A 17,494-nucleotide genomic window follows, 5' to 3' on the forward strand; every position below is an offset into this window, starting at 1 on the left:
GCCAGGAGGGCCAGGGGCGGGCACATGGGGTCTGGCTATAGCACTCTGCCCTGCAGGCAGCTCCAGGTCCCATCACTCAGGGCAGCTGCAGGGGGCTGGGCTTTCCCCAGGCACCATTCTCCTGCATGCCGCTGCCTCCCCCTCCCCCTCCTCCTCCCCCTCCTCTCACCCCCCCACCCCGCCTGGCTCCAGCCACCTGGGTGCAGTGTTACTATTCTTGGCTGTAACCTAAGCAGCTGCCCATTAAAATTCCATTAGTTTGGAAGGCTTGGGCTGCAGTTGATATTTCTAATTATTGTGAAATTAAAATTGTCCCTGTCATTTAATGATAATTGCAGAAGATGCCAGCTGGGCCCCTGGGGAGGCAGTCTGTCCCCTGAGCCGAACTTGCAAAGTCTCTTTAAAGTGCTTTGAAAAGACAAAGGCTTTTTTTTTTTTAAATTTGAGATCATGCAGATCTGCTACATGGTCAAACTCTAAATTTCCAGCATCCGTGGCTCTGGAGCAGGTGGAAGCTGGAGAGAAGCCAGGCCCTGCCCCCATGGGCTGGGGTCAGGTACCAGGGGAGATTCAGACGTAATATATAACAGCATCTAGCCCAGGTAGGACACAACAGAGAACACTCCAGATGCGGGCAGAAGCTCATTATGGGATGGAGCTCACATTGAGAGGAATGACGTATGGCCGGTGGTGGCCACAGAAACAAGAGGGTCAGGAGTCAGCCCGGCCCAGGCCTTCTCTCTCCTCTTCCCGTCACAGCTCAGCGGGGCTTGTCCTGGGGCGTGTGGCAGGGGGGCCCCAGGTAATTATGGGACCCTGCTCGTCTCAGGCATCTCCTGGCACCCTCCGCTCTCCCGATCAGGGTGCGCGGGCCTGGGCCCCTGCATGCCTCACCCCCCTGCAGCTCTGAGCCTGGGGCACAGCCAGTGCAGAACTGACTGGGAGCCATAGCTCCACCCCAGGGCGGAGGCCAGCGCAGCCTGTGTGGCCGGGCTCCTTCCTGTCCCGAGGACCAGCTTTGTGCCCTGCCCCACAGGCTCCTAAGCTCTGAACCCTAGTGCAGTGGGAGAGCCCCCCACTCGCTCCAGGCTGTCCCTTGTCCTCGGAGTGCTGGGCTCCACATGGTTCCCAGGGCTGGGGGAGCTTTGTTTGTCCCCAGCTTTGCTGGGATCGCTGGCCCGTGCCCATGGCCTGGACCCTGAGGGACCCCGTAGCTGAGGCGCAGCCCAGCACCCAGGCTTCTGCTTTCAGCCAGCCTAGGGCACACTCGCATTCTCACACACTCGTTCTCCAGCTTTTCCCAGGCTGTGTTCTCAGAGCATGGCCTGTGGACCCCGGAGGGGCACCACGACTGCGACCCCTCCTCCCATTATTTGAGCTAATCCCTTTAAGCCATTACGTTGTGATAGCTGGCTGATGGCAGAAGAGTCTGGCGAGCCTTTGGCAGGGACCAGAGCTCAGGCAACCAGCCTCGTTCATCCACCTGACTACATAAAAATGCATTTCCCTTGCAAATGTTCTAGATGAGGCAGTACAAGGACCAAGTGCATTATTGCTCAAGGCTGGTGCTCTACCACTTGAGCCACAGCTCCACCCCAGCTTTTCTGGTGGTTATCTGGAGATCAAAATCTCACAGACGTTTCTACCCAGGCTTGCTTTGCACCACCCTCCTCAGATCTCAGCCTATGAGTAGCTAGACCTTCAGGTGTGAGCCACCCCACCAGTGCCTGGCTCACAGCTAAGCTTAAAAACAATGCCACAGCGGGAAGGGAAAGTGGGAGAAAAACATGGGGGGGGGTATCAGTGTTCAAGGGGTAATGTACCCACTACTGATGAATGGAACTGTTCCCCCTGACAATAAAATACAATTTTAAAAAAATACCAGAGATTGGGAGCATGGCCTAATGGTAGAGTGCTAGCCTAGCATTCATGAAGCCCTGGGCTCTGTTCCCTGGTACCACAAACACAGAAAAAGCCCGAGGTAGTTCTGTGGCTCAAGTGGTAGAGCACCAACCTTGAGAAAGTCCAAGGACAGTGCACAGGCCCTGAGTTCAAGCCCCAGGACTGGCAAAAAAAATATCAGAGTTAGAGGGGTGGCTCGGTGGCAGAGCAGTTACCAAACAAACTGGGATGCCCAGTCCCAAAAACCAACACATCAAAGCCAGCGTCAAGCCCTCAAAGGCGTTCCTGTGCTCAGAGCAGGATGGAGCTAGAATGCACAATTTGGGAAAGTTACTGAGGCGTTTGCTTTTGCAGGTGCACATCCACAGAAGCCATTCCCCTGCCCCATTTCCACGCTTTGTAGCAGAACAACAGAGGAGCAGAGTAAGAGCACGGGCACCCAGACTGGCTTCCCGAAGCCAGAGACTTACAAAACTGAGTCAGTGCCACATTTCTTTTTGCTTTGCAAAATCTATTTTTCTCACAGTTGTTAGTAGTATTAGCACATATTAGGTTTATTGTTTTGAAATAAATATTCATCTAATGTCCAGAGTTTAGCTTCTAGTAAGCATTCTGCTAGGTGTTGACACCGGGAGCTAGAAGTGTGCACAAGCCCTCTGGCACCTCGGTCACTTCCATAAGTGGCATGCTGGCCACGTGTGCTGACCACGCGTGGTCAAGGAGGCCGAGCAACAGTCGTGCCAACTTGCATGGCTCGACACGCGTGCCAGGCTCCGAGGCCGTCAGTCTCCAGCGAGCCCTCCCTCCCTGGGGATCGCAGGCACACAACCCTCCGGACGCTGAGCTCTGGCTTTCCCGATCTTCAGCCGCTGGCTTCACTCTTTCTTCACAAGAATTTAGACATAACTTTGTCCATTTCAAAACCGAAAAAAAAAAGTGTTTTCCATGGCTGTCGAGAAGATGTTGGAATCAGGTAAATAAAGTTACTTGGGGTTTTCAGTAGATCTCATGCATAAATGTTGCTTCCTTCAGCCGAGTGGAGTCTCACTGTGGCTCCTTTGCTGTCTACTGTTCCAAGTCACAACTCTGAAGGGACCACTTCTTCATTCCTTTTTCTTTTTGGGGGGCATCATTTACTAGGCTAGAACTTGAGCCAGGCCTTGCCCCTTTTTGCTTCAGTTATTTATTTATACTTTTTTTTGCCAGTCCTGAGCTTGGGCTCAGGGCCTGAGCACTGTCCTTGGACTTTCTCAAGACTAGCATTCTACCACTTGAACCCTGGTCTTCGTGCATGCTAGGCAAGCACTCTACCACTAGGCCAAACTCCCGGCTCCATTGCTTCAGTTATTTTTCACATAAGGCTCCACTAACATTTTTGCCATATTTTTTTGTGGGTAGTGGGACTTGAATTCTGGGTCTAGGTGATGTCCCTGAGCTATTCAGCTCAAGGTTAGTGCTCTACCACTTGAGCCCCAGCGCCATTCCAGGCTCCACTAACTTTTGCCCAGGCTGTCTTCAGACCACGAGCTCCCTATGTCTGCCTGCTGAGTAGCTGGGAGTACAAGCATAATTCTCAGACCTGGCTTCATTTTCATCTTTAATATGACTAAAGTGGCTTAAAGAGCTTGTGTTCTTTTGTATACTTGGCTTTCCAGACCTATAAAAATAGAATTTGAAAACGAGGGAATTCTTGTTTATTTCATCTTTTACCCTGATTTAAAAAAAAAAAAAACTTATCAACGCATTTGTTATTGAAAGAATAAAGGTAGACGCCCTTGGTTTTAGTTGTTAGGGTTGGTGTGCTATTTGAGGAAGCCTTATCCGGTCTCTCAGCATTCTCTGAGAGTCACTCTCCTTCAACAGACCTGCAACCAGGGACAGCATCAACCGCGCCTCTCACCGCCAGTCCCACTGGCCCTTAGCTCCGTTCCACCCCTGGGGAGAGGCTCCGCCCCCGTGTGAACTGACTGCCCCAAGGACACAGGAGGAAGGTTCTAGCACCCTGAAAGGTCTAAAGACGTCTCTACACAACTGAGAACCTACCTGCCCCCCCCCACTCCCCAGCCCTCTGTCACCCCTTCCTGCAGCCTGGAATCAGCCTGCCCGTGAGAGATGTAGACACTTCTGGCTCTATCAGCCGCAGTGGTCAGAAGCTGAGGGCCAGGCAGGCTGCTGGGCACCCCAAAACAAGAGAAATCTTGGCGAGGCCTACCCGAGCTCTGGGCAGGCCCTCTGGGCCCAAGTCCCTAGCTCTAGAAACATCTGAACCCTCCCTCATTCTGGGTCATGCCACTTCTTTCCAGGAGGGAGATGAGCCCGTGTCTTGCTGGCGAGGGGCACAGCAATGTCAGCGCAGCGAGACGACGGAGCTCGTGGCTGCGGCTCCCTGGTCACAGCACTCGAGGCGGGGACAGTCCTGAAGCACCCAGGCCTGAGGGGCAAGTGGGCCCGGTATGCCACTGCCTGTGGGCTGCACGGAACTCCCAGCCCCTCCATAGCCCCTGCACTACCTGTGTATGGACGCCCCACACCTGCAGACCCCCGGTGGCCCTCCACGGAGGAAGGGGGGCAGAGAAGGGGAGCGGGGAGAATGACTTTGACCAAGATGCGCTGTACTCAGGACCTGACTTCTGGAGCTGGAACATTGTACAACGACTTAATGGTCATCCTTTGAACGGTCTATTAAAACAAAGCCCTGCTCCATGCGGGCGCACAGCCCGTGCCTCCTTGCTGCTCCCGGGACTCGCCTCAGGGTTCTCTGGGCTTCTCGGGGGTTTGCCCCGGCGGCTCCCTGAGTGGGCTGCTCTTCCCGCGCCATCTCTCCTCGAGCTGCCCCGGCACTCTGCTATGGTCTCTCTGCTGCCTGGCCTGCGGCGGGGAGACTGAGGCCAGGGGGTGGAGGACGCCCGTGTGTTTGCACCAGTGCTGGCCCTCGGGGGGGTGGAAGGACTGGCGTCGCCGGGGCCGGGCTCTGTGGGGCTCGTGCGGAGGCAACGCGGTGGCCGTGGGGGCGGGGAGGTCATGGGCACCGCCGAGGTGGGCCCGTGCCCGTGGGCAGGAGGACGCCGCCCCTCCCACAGACACTGCCGCTTCACCTGCAGGCCGTGACGGGAGGACACGTGCACCATCAGAAGCTTCTCCCAGTTCCAGTGACAGGGCCTCCGCTCGAGAGGATTTTAGGACATTCCGACAAGGCCTGGGATGCTCGGCTCGGGCCCGAGGGCGGGCGCGAATGCCGGCGCGGGGGCCCTGGCTCCGGGGCTGCCCGGGCGAGGCAGAGGGCGCCGCGTGGCCTAGCCGCTGGACTTGGCGATGATCCTCTCCAGCAGCGTCATCATGCGCTCCTGCAGCTGCAGGCTCTGCACCTGCAGCAGGTTCTGCTGGTCCAGCACGCGGCGCACCTCGCGGCACGTCTCCTCCGCGGCGCGGCTCAGCCGCCGCTGCTCCTCCAGCATGGCCTGCAGCAGCCGCAGCTTCTTCCTCTGCAGGTGGCGGCTCTGCACCTTGCGCTTCTTCACGGGCCTCTCCTCTGACCTGCGGGGCAAGGACAGCGGCAGATGTGGGGTGCGGCTCACGGCCGGGGCACCGGGCCTGGAGACCTCCCGACCCCCCACCCCCCTCCCTATCACTGTGAGCCGTCAGGGACGCTGTGGCCAGAGCCACGGCCCAGCCCCGACAGGGAGAAGACAGAGGGGCCGTGGGCGCCACTGTCCAGGGACAGTCCATGTCGTAGACTCCGGGGGGAGAGGCTGGTCTGGGCGGGGCAGCTGTGCAGGAGAGGGGGAGCATGCAGCTTCCGGGGAAGCCTGGCACGGGGAGGCCCGGCTGGCCTTGGCAGATGAGGAAACAGGCGCCCTGGCTCTCCCTGAAGCTAGACGTGTGGAGGAGGCAGAGGGGCCGCCTGCTGGGCTTCTCCCCGGGCCTGGAACTCTGTGCTCAGCAGCTGCGTGGCAGGCAGCAGGGAGAGCCGGCAGCCGAGGCCCGGGACCCCAGGCCCTCCTCCTGCCTGCCCAGCCACGCTCCACGCCCACCCGGGCTGCGTCCTGAGCAGAGTGGGGGAACAGGGCAGCAGCGCCTGGGTAGCTCAGCCTGTGCCCCAGGGCAGCCAAGCCTGAGAACAGATGGCCGTCAATCTCGCTCCTTCCTGAAACCCATCAGCAGTGAGGGAGCCATTTGCCCCGGGGCCCTCAGTGAGCCCTGTCTTGTGGGGAGGGGCTGGGCATGCCCTGAGCAGTGGCTGGTGGGATATCCAGCGGGGCACCCCACCAGACACCTCCACAGACCCACGGACCAAGACTCAAAGCCACACTCATCCCACTCTCCTACTTTAGCTCGAAAGCCCACTGTGGCTGGCCCTGCCTCGGAAGTGCCAGCTCTGAGCTGCCTGGCGGTCTGCCAGTCTGGCTCCCTGCCGCCCTGTGAGTGTGAGGAGGGAGGCGAGGCCGAGGGCAGGAGGCCCAGGGCAGGCCCCGCAGGGACGAGGGAGGACACAGGGTCTGGGCCCTGGGACTTCTATCCTGGAAGTTGCCGTCACCCTCTGGTGGCATACTGGTTCGTCCCCACCGTACAGAAGGGAGGCTGAGGCAGAGAGGTCAAGGAACTCTCCATGCAGCTAAGGAGCCCTCTGGCCTGTGGGCACTGACGCCGCAGGTGGGGCTCCCGGGTCGGGAGAAGAAGAGGAAGACACACTACCTGAACTTAAGGGACAGTAAGCTGGAGGAGCTGTCGGAGCCATCGTCCTCAAAGCGGCCTTCGTGGGAGCACTGGGCATACGGGAAGTACAGAGGGGTGGACTTAGCGGACGGCGACAGAGACGCCTCGGTCTGGGACGTGGAGGGCCCCGGCTGCTGGCTGTCCGGAACTTTGCCCTCACAGGACTCGGGGACCTTAGCCAGGATCCTATCAATGGGTAGGTAATAGGGCCAGTCTGGAGGGACGGACTCGCTATCTGTCATGCATTTTAATTTCCTGAAACGAGAGACACAAGAGCCAAGGATGAGAAACAGCTCCAGCAGCCCGTCCCGCCTGGCCCCTTGGCGGCAGGCGCTACTCTCTCCCGGCACGGGCCTCCCCGGCCAGCATGGCCAGGCTCAGGGCCCAGGGCCCAGTGAAGGCGGGAAGGGAGGAGAGGCGCTGGGACCTGAGCCTCCGTGGGCCCGGAGCGGTGTTCCCTCTGCTTTTCTGCGAGTTCTAAACTCCACAGTGAACACATTCTGCTTTTCACACGTGTGTGCCAGCAGTGATAACATGCCATCACCTAGATGGTGTATTCCAAACATGGCTGGAGGTTTTGGAACCAAACAGAACCATGGGCGCCCACAGCACTGAGCCTGCATCCTGTCTGTGCCACTTTGCTCTTTGACCTCGGACAGGTTCATTAACCTCTCTGAGCCTCTGTTCTCAAATCCTTACAGTGGGGATGAAAGAGTACACCCGTCCCAAGGCTACAGGAAGATTTACTGAATCAACGCCCGGCACCTAGCACACAGCACTGGAGTGCCAATATTGGTTCTGGTGGAGCCTAACGGGAGGGGCGCTGGGTCCTAGCCCGGCGCTGGGCCCTGTGGCCCTGAGCAGGACCAGCTCCAGAGACCACAGCCTGGCTGGGAAGTGAGGCCCCAGGGTGGCCGGCCAGGGAAGAAGCCACATGCCTGGGCTGGTGGGTTCCTCTGCCCACCAGGTGGGGCCTTCTCACACCGTGGACAACCTCCTATCCCGATGGCTGGGGTGTGGAGAGAGCGTCCTGTCCCAGCACACGGGCACAGCCCGGGGGACTGCTGCCCCCTCCTGGCCACAGCTGGTGGTGCTGGCTGTGGGCAGTGCCAGCAAGGCCCTGCCCCCCACCGTGCCAACGGGGTCTGCAGCTGGCTCTGTGCTCCCAACCATGGAGGCACAATCTGTCCACCCTGGGAAGGGTGTGGGGAGGGTGAGCTTCACACCGGCACCACATCCCCCTCCACCCAGCTCCCCCGCCCCGACTCTGCTGGCTCTGACTCGAGGTAACCCCGTCACTCCTGAAATAAGCAGGGAGCACCCGGCCCCAGCGCAGAAGGCCCAGGTGGGTCCAGCAACCCCTGCCCCCTAATACAGAAAGAAAAAGACTGCCATGGAGAGGCTGGAAGAGGAGCTGGTCACCAGGCCAAGCTGCATCTCAGCGAGATGCTCTCAAGAGGGTCTTGGGTGGCAAGACGCTCTACCTGTCTGGGCCTCCGTTTCCCCCTTGGGAAGCAAAGCTGATAGAGCAGCTGTGGTGCGTGGGTGTTTGCCTCCGTGGACTACAGCGGCAGCTGTCCCTGTCGCTGGGCCTCCTGGGCTCACAGGCGCCATCTCCAGAGCTGGAGACAGAATCTCTCTCCTGGGAGTCTAAAGAAAGGCTTTCCGGATAAATAATGAGCACGCTGGAGTGTCACCGGGAACTCCTGATTTAGAAGGGAGGTGGGAACAGTGCAGCCCCCGCACAGCCCTTCCTTACTGGACGCTGGGGGTAGGTGATGGGGGAGGGAGGGCAGTGGAGGCAGCTATGGGCTGCCGTCCCCACGTGTTCCGTCCATCTCTGTGACGGCAGACGTGTCTCTCGGCCCTCACATCAGCAGCTGAAGGCGCAGTTACACTCACTAATTCCAGTCAGCCTGAGCTGCCGTGCGGCTACGGGTTCTGGCTCTCAGGCCTGACGGGGCCAGTGTGAGGGTTGGAAGCTCCGGACCCCCTCCTCAAGCTAGCATAAATGAAAATGGGGCTTCAGGGCTCAGGGACTTTCCAGGCCCTATGAGACTGACCGGCCCCTAAGGAAGCCGGGGCCTGGGCCTGTCCCTGGGTCTGGACTGGGGCCCCCCTCCTGCCTCGTCCCCGGGGCTGGGCTGGGCCCCCCTCCAGCCGTATCCACGGTCTGGGGCGTCACCTGCGCGGGGCGTGGCGTCCTCTCATGAAGCAGGCCACCGCCGCAGGCCACCAGCACCTGTGCGGGGCAAGGCCCCCAGGCAAGCGCCTGCCATCAGGGGACATGTCAGGCCCCTGAGCAGCCTGGGCATGCCTCCTGCGGGCCCAGTGCCATCTGCCTTCAGCACCACTGCATTCTATGCTTCTCAGAGACCCTTCCACACCATGACCCTCAACCCTTCTGCGACCTTCACCCCATGCCCAACACTCATAACCCATCCATGGGCCCTGACCCAACCCAGAGCCTCTCCAGACGGGTCAGGCCATGTGTTGTGTGGTTTGGGGGGGGGGTCATAGCCACAGTTCAGAGGAGCCCCAGCTGTGGTCCTGGTCCCACAGTGCCTTGCTGTAAGGCAAGAACAGCTGCCCTGGCATGTGGCACAGGTAGAGATAAGGGAAGGTCAAGTGAGCCCCAAACTAGGAGACCCCAGGCTGGAGCCAGGCTCCTTCTCGGTCAGGGAGCCTCACCATCAACCCACAAGATCCTGCTCACTCACCTGCCCCGGCTCAGACGCCGTTCAGAGTTCCAGACAGGGACTGGACGGGCCCAGGAAGCGGCCTTCTCACCTGGCCTCTCTTTCCCTATCTCTACAGGGCTCCTGACACTCCGCGGGGCTCAGGGATGGTGGTGGGGCAGAGCCTGAGGTGCCAGCTTGGGGGGGCGATGGGAAAGGCATCATCTTGGTCACAGGCCAGCACCAGCCCCAGACCACGACCGAGAGCTCCTGCCTGGCTTCCTGACCCTGCCGGGCCCCCACTTCCCCGCCTCTCGTATGTGGTCAGGCGAGGCCCACGCCACCCGTGGGCCAGCGGAGCCCCGCGGCGCAGGCGGCAGTGCGGGGTCCTCCCGCCGGCCCCCCCTCACCCACCTGTACTGGAAGGTCATGTTGGTGATTTTGATCTTGATCTCCTCGCCCAGACGCCGCTCCCCGGTCATCTCGAAGAGCTTGCTGGCCATCTTCTCGTACACCTTGGCGTTGCGCTTCGTCTGCTTGAGCTGGTCGAAGAACTCCTCCCAGACGAGCATGAGGCCCCGCATCTCGGCGTCCGTCCAGTTGCGGGCCCGCCGGTGCTTTTCCGTCTGAGGAGACACCAGGTAGCCGGGTACCTCGGCGGCTGCCATGCTGCAGGCACCTGCGGGGTCAAGAACGGTGCTCAGGGGAGGCCCCAGGCCCGGCCAGCGCACCATGGGCGGAGGCAGTGCGCTTGCTCGCTCACTTGCTTGCTCAAGGCAGCTCCACGCTCAAAATGGGGCCTACATCTGACAGGCAGGAATTTAGTTAAAAGCTTTTAAACGGGAAACGTCATTTTGATGTCACGTTTCCATAGCAACAGAGCAACGGCATAAGCTACAACAACAGAAACCTTTTAACTGAAAGCACAGGAATCAGGGCCGCACTGACGGGCCATCAATATTGCAGGGACCGGCTGGGCTGAAACCTGCGGCCCAGCTCCCAGCCCTTCCTCCCACAGCCCCTGCGAGAGCCACTCACCACAGGCCCACCGGGCTCTTCATTGGGGGGGGGTCATGTGACACCCCACGCCTCACCCCACCAGGCCAAGTGGGGTGTCATGGAGCCAGCTGCTCTGCTCACACAAACTCCTGCAGCCATGCCTCTGCCTCCTTGGCTCCACCCACTAAATACCCTGAGCCTCGGGTCCAGAGCCGGGCCTGGGAGCAGGGCAGGCCAGAGGGGCCAAAGCCCTGACCTCTGGCACAGGCGGGGGCAGGGGCCCTGCACTAATGGGAAAAGCGGGCCCAGTGCTGAGATGAGGAGGAGGAAGAAGAGTCCTGGGGGAAACTTGAAAAGGCCCAAGAAAACATGGGAAGGAAGAGCCAGCCACCCCGAGCAGTGTGCCAGGCCGAGGTGGAGAGTGCAGAGAGCTCCTGCAGAGCGCCGTGCCCAGGAGCCAGGCTGTGCAGGGGACACAGAGCCAAAGGTGGGGTTGAGGGCCAGGCTGGCGACAGGGCTCCTGCCTCAGTGCACACAAGACTGGGCAAGGGCCTAGACTTCAGGAGCCAGCTGAAGCCAAGAGTGCGCAGCAAGAGGAAGGGTCACTTCAGAGCATCCACAGCCAACACTTAAAAAATCAGACATGAGTCCAGGAGACCAAGGCCACAAACAGGCTGCTAAACTCCCAGGCTGAAAGTCCCTGCCCCCCGGTCAGCAAGGGGACAGAGTGCGCTTGTCTATCTTGGGCCTGACCAAACGGAGGAGCTGAGCACTTAGCGAAAGGCGCCCACAGGACCCACACGCGATGGCAGCTGTCCCAGGAGCTGGCCTGGGCTGGCGGCAGCGTGTAGCATGGGAAGAAGCCTCACTGCGGTGGGAACAGAGGCATAGCAGGGCCCATGGCAGCCCGTGGAGGGTTTGCTGTTAGCTCCCAGGAATCGTGGGGCCTCTTCGGCTCTGACTCTGGCTCTGGCGGGGAGGGACCCGAGCATGGCGGCAGTCTCCACAGAGGCTTGTGACTGTGGCACTGGGGTGCTGTGACAGCCCCCGATTCCATGGCACAATGACCAGGCTGTGGTCCTCCCGCTGGCCCCCAGCTTGCTGCCCTCTCAGGAGCATGTGCAGTGCCTGCAAGGCCCTCTTCCCAGGGAGCCCTGCTCCTCAGGCACAGCAGTGAACTCTCAGAGCTATGTACCAACGCCCTGGCCTGCTCGAGTTGGGTGGCACCACAGCTGCCTCCCCACCTCTGGTAGCCCATTCAGGGGTTCCTACTTTCTCTTCTCAGCTTTGGGGTACCCTGGGCGGGTCCTCTGAAGCAGAGACGTCATCTGGGCCTCCAATAACAAGAATGCATGGATTGGCCCAGCCCGTGTGACCCCAGCCGGGGGACTGTGCCTGTCCTGAGGGCTGTCCTCCTGCCTTGGCACAGCTGCATGGCCTGCTGGGACCCTCAGCCTCCGCAGGACGGGGCTCAGAGATGGGCTCCTGGCAGCACCTGCAGGGAGAGGGAGGACGTCAGCCAGTGGCTGCCTTCCTTAAGCCTGGCTCCCAATGGCCTCGCTGTGTGCAGCAGAAGCCATGAGCTCCGGGTCTCAGGGCCTCTCAACAGTGTGACTCAGTCCAACTCAGTCCGCCCGCTGGGCATCCGTGGTGCCTGCTCCGCTTGGGCTGGGCCTGACTGGCTGCACAGGGCCCGGGACAGGACACGGATGGGACACTAAGGGTGCTGGCCCCTTCAGGAGCAGGTGGCTGCCAGCCAAGCCTGGGCTCAGGGCAACACTATGGAGTCCGGAGAGCGCAAAGCCTAGAAGGCCTGGAAGCACGTGAGCATGGCGCACTCTTGACAGGTCCGGGGGACCTAGAGCTGCTGTGGGAGAGGCAAACTACTCCAGCGGGGCTGAGAAGGGTCCTGGGGCAAGCAGCCTAGCCCGGGGTGAGGAGCAGAGCCTGAGGGTGCAGCTGGTGGGCTAGGAGCTGCCATCTTTGGAGCCCACGACCCCTGCTGTTTAGCTCTCCTTAGCAGACAGGCCGCCCTGGCCCGCTGGCTCCGTGCAGGAGTGCAGTGCTGCCATGGGGAGCAGCTGCGGGAAGGGCAGTGGGCCTGTGGTTTTCAGAGCTGAGCCACTCAGACCCAGGCCCCTGGGGAATTCCTTGATGGCACTCCAGGCTGCCTGAACAGCCTTCCAGATCCGGTAACCAGTCCCTCCTGGCAGCTTCCAGGAGGCCCAGAGCTGGCCTGTGGCACAGTACTCACCTCCCCCGCCACCACATGCCGTGGAAGCAGTCAGGCTCTTCCTTTGGGAAGGTACTACAGAATGCTTTTCAGAACAAAGATGCAGAACAATCCCAGCAAGGGCAGAGGGGTCAGCTCCGGGGGATGGTGGGAGAAGAGGGGCCCAGTCACCTGCTTCTGAGCCCCCACGAGCTCGTCTAGGTTGGCGACAGGGTTCGCTACAACCAGCAGTGTGAGGTGGCCTCAGGTGCTCTGCTATGGCAGCAGGAGCCAGTGGGGCATGCTGCCAGTCTACGCCAGATCCTGCCACTTTCTCATCCAGTCTAGGCCCCATTCGTAGAAATACTGCCCATGCCGTGTGCCAAAGGCCCGCTGTGCACGCCTCGACCATTCCTCTAGAGTGACCTGAACTCAGGGAGCTCAGAAGGGTGGTGCCACCGGGGTTCCTACAGCTGTGACTGAGGAGTTCAAGTGACCTTTGTCCCCACTATTGTCCAGGTCACCCTGTCGGTGCAGAGAAAGGACGGGAGGCCCCAGGCTGGTGGCCTCAGCCAGCCACAGGACAGTCGTGCCTGGCCTCCCCTGGCTCCGCCCACAGGGCCAGCTCTCCTTCCAGTTAGCTACACCCAGCCAGCACTCAGCAAGTGCTCACAGGAGATAGGGCCCAGGCCTGCGCCCCTGAGCACACACTGAGGCTCCGGGGAGAGCAAGGTGAAGAAGCACGTCTCGGGCAGGAAGGACGCACAAGTTACAAAGGCCAGCGTGTGTGTGACACGCAACCAAGCTCAGCTGGGTCAGGCACAGAGGGGTCAGAGGTGAAGGAAAGGGCAGCGGGGCCATACAGGACCTCCAGTCAAGCCTGTGCTCTGTCCAGTGCCTGGGAGGCAGAAACAGAAGCCACGGCTAAGGCCTTGCACCCGAGCTTAAAACGCCATCCAAGCTCTGCCAGTCCCGGTCCACCAGAGACTGGGGCAGAGAAAGCCCCTGCCCGCCTACCTGGCCTGCCTTCACCACTGTACCTGCTGACAGCTGCCTGGGTGAGGGGTCCGCTGGTCCTGGCCTAAGGGAAAGGGCAGCAAAGACCTCATCAGACATGGCAAGGAGGGTGTCCAAGCAAAGCAAGCCTCACACAGTTCACTACAGGTGCTTAATTGTTCCTTTAATTTCTCTGTACAGGTCTGCAGCAGTTAAGAAAAAGAACTGGATATACATTTCACGTCAGTCCTTCCTCCTGGAAGTGGCGAGCCAGACGGCCCACGACTCCCAGGGGAGCCGGTGGCCTGCTCCTGGCTTGCCCACCCGCTCACCCGGGCACGACCTGACACGGGAGGCCTCTCCACTGCCACCGGAGCACGGCAGGCAGGTCCCCGTACCCGACACCCAACCAGCTGGCAGCACAGCTCTGTCCCCAGACACCAAGGTGGGGCAGGAACTCGGGGAAGACCACCCAATCCTTCCCGGGCCTCTTCTCTTGTCACCAGTCTGTCTGGGTGGGCCCTTTCTTCCCACCAAGCGGCCGCTTCTACCCAGCCTCAACAGGTCTCCGTGTCCTCCACACTGGCCCCAGGGTGGCTTGGAGACCGAGCATGCAGTGTCTGCTGCCGTCCACGGGGGATGTCTGAGAGGAGAACGCTCACCAGCAGCAGGAAGAAACCCATTTCCACTTCCACCAACACCTGGCCAGCCCCAGACCACCAGGTGGCCCCGGGCCACGTTATTGCTATGTAAGACCCAGCCCAGCCGTGCTCCATGGCGGGAGGGTGGGGGCAGCCGAGGTTCCCCAGGGAGGTCCCTGTGCAGACAGTGCTCCCGGTGCCTTCCCTCCGGAGGGGTGCAGGGCAGGAGCGAGAGAATGCAAGAAAGGACACTTGTCAGCTGGGAAGTCACCTACATACTCCAGTAGAGCCAGCAGAGAGGGAGGAGGCACATTTTTGGAGAAGAACCATGCTTAAGTGCATCGCCAGATAATTCTACCCTGGTTTCATGAACGTCATTCCTGATAGTACCAGCAGGAAACAGAAAGAACCTTAACCCCCACGAGGCAAAACAAAAAACCTGGACAGTCAAAAATTGTGTTTTCAATAAAACTTTGCAATCCATCCACTTGGAGGACCTTGGCAAAGTCCCGCTTCCTTCCGCAGCGCTGGCGCGGTGAAGCCGCGCCTGGCGGGTTCCCTCCAGCCGCACGGCCCATCTTCACTGGGCTCCGCTCCTCACCTGCTCTGTGGCCCGACCACCGTTCCACGGCAGATCTACATCCAGTGCCCAGGAAGAACGGGAAGAGGTGCTTCCAGAGCCTTGCACATCTGTCTTCAAGTGTGTCTGTGTACGTGTTTACACACTGGGTGTGCACGCACATGCGCACACCTTACACCATGACGTGACACGGGAATGCTCAGGAGGGTCTCTGGGTTGGTGCCCATTGGCAGATCTGGGCTCTAGACCCCTGAGAAGAAGGGCTAGAAGAGGCTAACAGAACTATGCTGCGAGACGGGAGTCCCAAGGGCCGTGGCTCCACGCGTTGCACTCACAGTGTTACTTCTTACACGTACATGTCCAGCCAGGAGCAGCATCTGGCCTGCGCTACGCTTGCCTTGGAGCTGGTGGGCAAGCTGGGCGTGGGCACTGGTCCACAGACACTTCCAGCAGGCTTTCAAGGGGAACGCTGGGATGAGACGCGCCAGGCCCAAAGGAGCAAGAGAGCCAGTGACCTCCCCGCTTCTCACCGAAGCAGGTCCCTTCTGTGTCCATGCTCATGCTGGCCAGCACCGGTGGGTGGGCAGCCCTGGCGGGGGAGTCCCTGCTGGGACTGGCAGCTGACCCTGCTATGGGGAGGGCTCCCTCCTTGTGTGCACCCCCCGCGCCATGCTGCCCTACCTGCTGCAAATGGAGATGGGCTCAGGGGAGCTCGAGGGCGTCAGGCAGCTGATTCAAGTTAACAAGCAGGTAACTCCCTGAAAGCCCCCTCTGGAAAATACGACCAGATCCACTCCTGCCAAGGTAAACCTTGAAACACCAGCCACCAGGCCGCCAGCACAGCAGTTACTAACCACTCAGGCCAGGCTCCAAGGCGTGGGGAAGCAGAATGACTGCCCTACAGACAGCAGGCAGAACTTCCAAAGCAAGCCAGGAAATCAAAGTTTTTCTGTCCGGGGTCCATCCTCATTTGCGTGACTTTGGCTTCTCTGGGCAGACCAGGGTGGCAGCGATGGCTCGGATGGGGTGGTAGAGAGGCCCCACGCTGAGGCCAACCTGCCGTGGACCCTTCCTCCTTGCTAGTCCCTTTCCGGGCTCGGACGCCTGTCCCGGGTGGAAAGGAGGCCTGGGGAGGCACAGCGTCGGGGGAGGGGGTGCTGGAGGTCACCCTCACAGTCACCAGGGCGCTGTGGTTGGCTCTTGACTAAAGGTCCTAGACAAGGTAGGGCACAGTGACCACCCCGGGGCTGTGGGCAAGTCTACTTAGACGGCACTGTGCAGAACAGGCAGGGAACAGACATTCAATACAGCTGGCCAGCTCCAGGAGAGACTGCAGCCAAGAGTCGGCTCACAACCAAGACCTCCATGTGCTGTAGAGCCTGCCCACGGCCACCCCTTCCTGACGGAGGAAGGGGTGCTGCACCCGGCACGAGCTCCGGGAGGGGGACAGCAGCTCCTCTCAGCCCCTGGAGCCGGCCCGAGGGAGGACTTGTGCTCTGGGCACCCGACAGCATCTCTACCTTCTAACGTGAATGCGCAAAAGAGGGAATGGTGCCAGCAGGCAGGTATCAGGATGCTGCAGGCAGCGCCACCTGAGCGGCTACAGGAGAGGGCGTGGCTGCGGGGGTCAGAGGGTGCCCCCCTCCAGGGATGTGGTCACATGCAGCACAGGCCTTGCAAATCACACACTTTACACGGGCATAGGAACAGTTACATTAAAATTAATCTCTTTACTTATAGATAATTCAATTTTAGGTCCTGAGAACAACAGAGAAAGGGAGAGTGGCGCCAGGCACCTCCACCCAGCCCCCCGCCTGCTGCACCCCCCAGCGTCGTGTGCAGAGGCCGGGGACCAGCGCACCCTGCTCGGGTGCCCGCTGGGCTGGCAGGCGATCTGCCTGCAGGTTGGGAGGGCTCGGGCCAACGGCCAAGGGCCAAGACTTCCGCCCCACACCACGGGCAGCTGCCGCTTGTGAGCACTGGCTGACTGGGACTGTCCCCAGAGGTGGTGAGGCCAGGACGCAGGACTCAGGCTCCCCCCCCACCCCCTGCAGAGCACTGCTGCTGAGGGGTACCCACCCTCTAGCTGCTCCCCAACGACGCGGGTGGAAGCCTGTGAGTGGCCAGGCGGCTCCCGTCGAGGCAGGTGCACACTGGCATGCTCGGCGTGGCTCCCGGGCTGTGGCCTGGGCAGCCACCCAGCCTTCTGCCACAGGTGCTCAGCAGGCTGTAACCTTGTGGACACTTCGCAAACAAGTGAGCAGCCGGTGGTATGGGCTGCCTGGTGTGGCAACCACCTCAAACACGGACTGGAAGGCCCTGCGGTCCAGCTCCTCCTCTATCTGGTGTCTGTAGAAGTCTGTGGCAACCAGGCAGAAGAGGTTCACATCCACCTGCTCCAGCTTGCCCATCCTGCTGAGGAGGTGTGGAAGGCTGGTGTGGAGTCAAGGGAGAACGCCGGCAAGGAGGGGAGGGGGCCCAGCAGCAGAAATGGGGACGCTGCAGGCACAGCAGCATCCGCGACCCTCTCCCTGCAGCCCAGCTAGTTCTCTGCCTGGCAGGGCAGACAGAGCGGCAGGCAGAGGGCCCTGGGGACAGAAGCCCCGCCAGGGCGCCAGCGCCCCGTGCTCGGTGCAGCAGCACTTACCTGGCACGGTGCTGGCAGCCAGGACCCCTTTCCCCCTGCCCAGGGGCAGGACTGGCTACGCTGTGGCTGTTGGCAGTGTCTGGGCAGCACGGGGAAGGCAGGCGTGGCTGAGCGGTCGGTACGGCC

At 60.6% G+C, this 17,494-nt stretch overlaps 2 protein-coding genes across 2 annotated transcripts in view; both read right to left on the reverse strand.

Annotated features, from left to right (window-relative positions):
* Positions 1–5,195: 5,195 nt before the first annotated feature.
* Positions 5,196–11,727, reverse strand: Msantd1 (Myb/SANT DNA binding domain containing 1). Its single transcript, XM_090343174.1, has 4 exons — positions 11,712–11,727; positions 9,708–9,972; positions 6,595–6,870; positions 5,196–5,436 (listed from the first exon to the last, which is right to left on the reverse strand). Exons 1-4 carry the CDS (start codon positions 11,725–11,727, stop codon positions 5,196–5,198), a joined length of 798 nt encoding a protein of 265 aa, XP_090199300.1.
* Positions 11,728–16,431: 4,704 nt separating this feature from the next.
* Htt (huntingtin) overlaps positions 16,432–17,494 on the reverse strand; it is a 111,560-nt gene continuing 110,497 nt past the window's right edge. Inside the window, exon 67 of the mRNA XM_090343888.1 lies at positions 16,432–17,154. Coding sequence (XP_090200014.1) covers positions 16,941–17,154 — 214 coding nt within the window. The 3' untranslated portion in view covers positions 16,432–16,940. The remainder of the gene's footprint in view (positions 17,155–17,494) is intronic.

This window comes from Megascapheus bottae, chromosome 13, assembly GCF_031878675.1.
Source record: "Megascapheus bottae isolate mThoBot1 chromosome 13, mThoBot2.hap1, whole genome shotgun sequence".
Classification (NCBI taxonomy): domain Eukaryota; kingdom Metazoa; phylum Chordata; class Mammalia; order Rodentia; family Geomyidae; genus Megascapheus; species Megascapheus bottae.